The sequence below is a fragment of the Magallana gigas genome, chromosome 9 (genome assembly GCF_963853765.1).
Source record: "Magallana gigas chromosome 9, xbMagGiga1.1, whole genome shotgun sequence".
Lineage (NCBI taxonomy): Eukaryota > Metazoa > Mollusca > Bivalvia > Ostreida > Ostreidae > Magallana > Magallana gigas.
This window is the reverse complement of record NC_088861.1, coordinates 47,167,019-47,173,973: the sequence shown is the minus strand read 5'-3', so window position 1 is coordinate 47,173,973 and position 6,955 is coordinate 47,167,019. Positions and strand designations below refer to the sequence as shown.

At 34.1% G+C, this 6,955-nt stretch overlaps 1 protein-coding gene across 1 annotated transcript; it reads right to left on the bottom strand.

Annotated features, from left to right (window-relative positions):
• Positions 1 to 1,448: 1,448 nt before the first annotated feature.
• On the bottom strand, positions 1,449 to 6,499 carry LOC136271930 (phosducin-like protein 3). The gene is made up of 3 exons (XM_066072525.1): positions 6,357 to 6,499; positions 2,442 to 2,650; positions 1,449 to 1,591 (listed from the first exon to the last, which is right to left on the bottom strand). Exons 1-3 carry the CDS (start codon positions 6,497 to 6,499, stop codon positions 1,449 to 1,451), a joined length of 495 nt encoding a protein of 164 aa, XP_065928597.1.
• Positions 6,500 to 6,955: the final 456 nt, after the last annotated feature.

Here is a 6,955-nt window from a genome sequence, read left to right as displayed (position 1 = left end):
TGGCATTATTTCAACAGAAACTACAACTTGAAGAAGGAAAAAAACATTTTCAAAATGGTTTTTATATTTTACTGTTGATAAAATATTTAAATTTTATAATATAAATGATAAGACATTACACATATTACATGTATATATATATATATATATATATATATATATATATATATATATATATATATATATATATATATATATATATATATATTTGTTATATTCAGTAGTATATTCTCACTATATAACTCTATATAGACGAATAGTCAATAATTGTAATATCAGCTCGTCCGAAAAATATTGACCGGTCAATATTTTTTAGATATTGACCGGCTAGGAATAATATCTAGAGAACATTCCCTCTATTTCAAATAATTGCCTCTGATTTGTTGATTCGTAAACGGTGACGTAAATAATTCTTCGCGACTCCAAAACAAGGTGACGTCATAATAGACAGTCAGTCAAGGCAAGTAAACAACGAACGCGCAATGCAACGGTTTGCTATCATAACGGATATAAGGATTTGCGAATTACTGTGAAGTAAAATCAGGTAGAACACCTGTCTGATAATTCTTACGGTCGGCGGAATATCACAAGTGACCGTTTGATGCTGAGGATATTTTGGAAAAGAACTTTGCACAAAATTGAATTCGTGAATTCTTTGTTGAGCTGAGAAAATTACGGCGATCTGTTTTCAATTACTTTCTTAAATTTTGGTTTTTTTCTTCATATAACAAAACAAATATTGACTGGGGTTGAGGGCAACATTGATTATATTAGCCCCCTTGGGACGAAAATATTGCCCTCCGCTTCGCGTCGGGCAATATTTCGTCCCTCGGGGGCTAATATAATCAATGTTGCCCTCAACCCCAGTCAATATTTGTATAATATATATATATATGTATTTTGTATTTGGAAGATAAATGAAAGTTTCAGCGTTAAATCATTATGGTAATTTATGAGATCTGCTGCTGGACATTTTGCCCTATAAAAATAATATAGCATACTTTTAAGCCTTGAATCACAAACGCGTTAGTTTTAATGATCTCACATAATGAGGCCGTAGATCTTTGTAGCTGTGCACCTGTGTTAAAATTTGTTTCATTTAATCACTGGTGTGACAAAATTACAACTTGTTTATCATATGAGCGTATGTTCAGTACAACACTGTTAATTAAAACAAAGTTTAGAATTTCGTTGTCTTCAAGAATATTGAGTACTCAGAAATATCAGAGGATACAGAACTAGTCTGTTATTTGATGAAAAATAATGCTGAATATGACACATACGATTCATGTTTGTTAATTACAGGTGCTTTTGTACTAAATAGTTCTGTAAAATTCAGATTTCACTCTCATTCTCCAATTTCAAGCATACATTGAATTTTCAGATGACACAAAATTAGTCTTTGTTTCTATATAGAAATTATATGATGGTATATATTTTTATGAGGATCACCAATCATCTTCGTCGCTGTCATCATCGTCCCGCCCACTCTGTCGTAGCGCTGAGTCCAACACGTCACGGATTTCCTGTTTGGGCGGAGCCTCCAACTCTGTCTTAAGTACCCCCACCTCTGACAGCATCCACTCCAGTTCTACAACACAGAGCAGGGAATCAGACCAGACAGAAAGAGAGAGAGAGAGAGAGAGAGAGAGAGAGAGAGAGAGAGAGAGAGAGAGAGAGAGAGAGAGACAGACAGACAGACAGAGAGAGAGAGAGACCAGGCAGAAAAAGAGAGAGAGATGAGAAAGGGGAGAGATTGAGGAAGAGAGAGAGAGAGAGAGAGAGAGCGTGCGTGCGTGCGTGTGTGTGTGTGTGTGTGTGTGTGTGTGTGTGTCTGTGTGTGTGTGACCTAGGCAGGGATGGAGAGAGAGAAAGAGAGAACCAGACCAAGGCAGAGATGGAGAGAGAGAGACTGAGAGAGTGACTGAAAGAGAGAGATGATTGTTTTTCGCACAAATAAAAAATAATTGATTTTCTCTATCATAATTCGATAGGCAAATAAATCAAAGTTCTTAATAAGATTCTATGAACCCAAAAAATACTGTATAATTAGTAAAATTGTGGGGGCCAATTGTCGTGGATTACTAAAATTGTATAGGTTCTTTGGATGTATTTTCGTGTATTTTCTTATACCTACAAAAGGAAATATAACTGTATAAGTCTATAATCCTAATTTGTTAAATCGTGGAGGATGTTAATTCATGGTTGAGAGTTACCCACGAATTCCACGAAAATTGAGCCACCACGAATCTAATGATTCCACAGTAACTCTTCTTGTACCTAGATGGCTTGAATAATTTCATCTCCTTGGTTCATAGAATCTCACTTTGAATTTCGTTTCCTTTGCCTATCTAATAATGATAAAAAAAAAAGAATCTTTAATTCACACATTCTATGGACACCAAATTTTATTTGGATTTTTGACCAAACCTTCTCCTTACCTTCTTGTTTGAAGTTCATTCCACCAAAAACCATTGGTCCAACATACTGCTTTTTTAGGTCGCCATTGTAGTAAAAAAACAACACCGGGAGGTTTTTGTCCGGGTAGTTAGGAATGCAGACGGAGGAAACACTCTTAAGGAACTTCACGTCAGGAAACTTCTGGGCCAGGGCCGACAAATGCTGGTTGATTAATTTGCATAATGGAATTCTGGGGAAAAAAATAAAATTGTTATCAATTAAAGAGTGAACATATGCATGCTTATGTAAATTTATAACATTGAATCGAATAATGAAGAGATTAAAAAAGCAAAAATGACATTCGGGGGAAAAAAGTAAATTATTTCATTAAAAAGTAAACAAGTGTATATGGATGCTGATCTATACTATCCACATTGAGATGGAATAATAAAACATACCAAAAAGTGAGCAGTAAACAAAGATATTTGTTTGATAGTTAGACAGAAAATGTGTGTAGTAAAATCTTTAGAAATCTATGAAACAATTGTAACTGTTCATGTACCAACTACAAATATATATATAATAAAGCAAAGGGATACATATGAAAGCCCTATCACTCGACATTCAAAATTTACACACTAGGCTTAACTTTTTAAAAGTAGGTTGAATATCAAAATATATGTCAAAATATGTTCAATAAATGTGCACTGAGTTTATCTGAATTAGGTCAAACTCCAAAATCAAGGTCAGACGGTCAAAAATTTTACTCATAAAAAAGTCTTCACTATCAAAAGTAGTACAACTTTGTAAATGACAGCCCTTGTAAAAGTCTTTTTAAAAGTAGATCAAACTGAAAGGTCATGGTCGAAGGGGCAAAATGATTTGTACCTATACCTAAACCAGTTGCTTTCAAGTCAAAGATAATTTCTGTTGCATTAGTCATTGTTCGTAATTGTGCATTGGGAGGTTCAATTAGTTGGTGCATTGGTGCTGGCATTTGTCAATATGATGATCGAGGCTTGTCTTAAGCACATCAAGACACATATGAAGTTCCTTTCCTAAAGTTGCTGTTGCCTGTGGAAAAAAAGATATTTAAAGAACACATGCAAATATGCCCCATTCTGGTTCTTTTTTTAATTAAGGAATAAGGAATCATTCTTTTAGTATTATGAGGTGATAATGTCGGTCGGGGCGTGGTCAAATCCAAAAAAGCCCTAAGGGCTTTATGATGGATTTGACCACGCTCCGACCGAAATTATCACCTCATAATATTCAAAGAATGATTCTTTTTTACTTATATTTATATTATTTCCAATCTGTACACTTTAAAACAACATCATTTAAAACCACTTTTTTCCGTGTAGCACGTTATGTATTACTGCTCGGCGCAGTCAATACCGCCTCTTTGTTATGCTATAAGACACGCCCATTTTGTGTCACTCATGTTTTACGAAGTTATTGGGTTTATAAATAAAAATATTAAAAGGAATTAATCTGAAAAAAAATTACTAAAAATATCTGAGTTGCAATGCAAGTTTAAGTTTGACTGTCAATTAAAGTTTAACATTTGACTTGTTTACCAGTTTTGCACTGCACTGCATGTCCGTGGTGGTGACACATGCAGTATTGACAGGCTTTTGTTTGAAGTTTTCTACGCAATTTGAATTAGTATTATAAATCAAATTCATTTACTTTTACAGACATTTTCTGAAAGAAAATATATCCTATTCATATCTGGGTATGAACGTACAAGAGTATGAGTTGATCGCTCGTATCAACCACATTTGAGGGGGAATGGAGGGGGACTACCAGATACATGTACAATACTGTAGCTCAACAAAACAACAGTTTATCATTATTCATCTTGGTTGCCGATAATATCACCTGATGTTTATCCACATGCACAAATATTGATTAATTCTATAAAGTATCTCCAAACTTGCTTTCGCATACATTGCAGATTAGTTTCATTGCAACTCCCGAGCAGTTTGTTTACAAATGTCAGGTTGTATGCACTTTCTATTTCACAAAGGAGAATAACTCTAACCGAAAGATAAAAATATCAACAAAATAACACGAATCACTTAATAGCTCGACATATCTTGAAACAACTGATACCTAGGTGCCTAGGAGGAGTAAGCATCCTCTGCCGACCGGCCAATATCATATCGGTTAAAATGTCATTATCGGTAAAAATGTCGTAATTTAGGGAACATAATTTAAAAATATTCTAATTTAATTTTATGAAAATTTTAAATTTATAAAAAATTATGTTAAAATGATTTCAGACCAATTTTTAAAACATGATATCTAAGTTGCGCTTGCAATTCTGCGTCTGATGACATCTTCCCCAAATTTATTGCATCAATTGTTGAGGGTTTTTTATTGTCATTTTTCACCAGACTACTTTTAAAACATGATATTTAGGTTGCAATCGCAATTTGCGTCTGATGACATCTTTCCAAAATTGATTCGATGAAATTTAAATTTTTCAAAACTTTTAAACTTATTTAAATCGTGTTAAAATTACCTCAAACTAATTTTAAAGCATGATATCTAAGTTGCGCTTGCAATTTTGCGTCTGATGACATCTTCTCCGAATTGATTGGATGAAATTTAATTTTTGTTTTAAATTTTAAACTCATTTGATTCCTGTTAAAATGACCTCAGACTAATTTTAGAACATGATATTTAAGTTGCACTTGCAAATCTGCGTCTGATGACATCTTTCTTGAATTGATTTGATGAAATTTTTGGTTTTGAAATAATTTAAACTCATTTAAATCGTGTTAAAACGATCTCAGACTAATTTTAAAACATGATATTTAAATTGCACTAGCAATTTTGCGCGTGATGATTTTTTTTCCGAATTCAATGGCTGAAATTTAAACTTTTAAAAAGTTTGAAATCATTTAAATTGTGTCAAAATGACTTCAGAAAAATTCTTAAACATAAATCTACGATACACTTGCAATTCTGCATCTGATGATATCCTTCTCTAATTGATGTGATAGTAGTATTGTGCGCCTAGATAGGGGGGTCAACTGAGTGCATTTGGGGGTCAAAGGTCAATATTGAGGTAAAAAAAACTAGCCCCGCATTATGACGTTATAAAGACAGAGGCAGTGTTGACATTTTGATCGTTTTATTGGAACAAGAACACAAATAGTAAATGAACAAATTGAAGAATTCTTTTTAAACAGTTAAAGTTTTAAAGTCCGAACGTATTTACACTGAAAAAATGTTTTTAATGGCTCATGGAAAATGGGGGGTTTCCATCCAGGTCAGGTTCCTCAACGAAGACGTTTTCTTTGTTAATTCTTTTCATTCTGCCCGGTAATTTCGTTGTTTTCTTTTCAATTCTACGTCCCAATCTTCTTTTTTAGGTTTTTTCCCCCTCTTTTTTTTTTCTTTAGTGATTTTCAATTCCTTTTTTTTGGAGGTTCATCCTCTTCTATATCCGAAATTAGATTAGGATCCGGTCTCCGATTAGGGCAGTCTCTCGACCAATGGCCAGTTTCTCCGCAGGTATTGCAGGCACTTTTTTTATTCTTTAAAGGTATGTCCCTCTTCCAGACAGGCTCCACAATAACCTTTTAGTTTGTGGGAGCATTTATTTGCCCAGTGTCCTATATGCCCACAGATGAAGCATTCGTTACTTTTAACGGCTGGTTTTTTGTTTTCCTTTTTTGTGTCCTTTTTGAGGGCAGTTAAGAGAACAGTCGCCTGGTTCTCCGCAGGTATAGCAGACATATTTTGGTGTTTTTCTTCGTCGTTGACAGTAGTTTTTTTTCTTTTTGTCTTCTTTTTTATCCTTATTAGGACAGTTAGGAGAAAAGTGTCCTTCTTCTCCACAGGTATGACATATAGGAATCAATGTTTTTGTTTCTTCTAGGTCTTGAATTTTCTTGAGAATGATATCTGTATGGTAAGCAATTTCATTGCTCATAATTTGCAGGGTATTCAGGATTTCTTCTTGAGTGGTCGTAACAATCCCGAAGTCTGCTTTGCTCATGGGCGGAAAATCGTCTCTGAATGCTGCCATTTCTAAGGCCATGGGGTCCTGTGTTTGCGTCAAGAGAGATGAATCGTAGTCCATGATTTTTTAGTTGATGAATTTTGTTTAAGAAAAACGCTCTATCATATATACCTCTGGGGGAGTGATGACAAAATGTACCTGGGGGTCATTGCGCAATACCTGCAGTTGTCAGGTGCTGAAAAAAAACCCAGCGCGTGACTCATGATGAGTCATTGTAAACACCTGTTATGGAGGGTAATATAACTGTACTTTATTTCATAACACTCTTTCATCTCAGCTATGTTAAGAAAGGTATCAGAATTCTAGCACGTGTTATTTAGGAAAATTTGCATATGTCCTTCCCCTTATTCATGAGATTCTACGAGATATTGTATTTCGGTAATTAACAAACATCTACAAAAATGAATATGAATAATTATTAGGTTTGATTGTATCAAGAAGGTGCACTAAAATAAAAAATATTCTTTATATCTTGCGAAATTATAAAATTCCTAAGTCGTCTGATGACATGTCGAG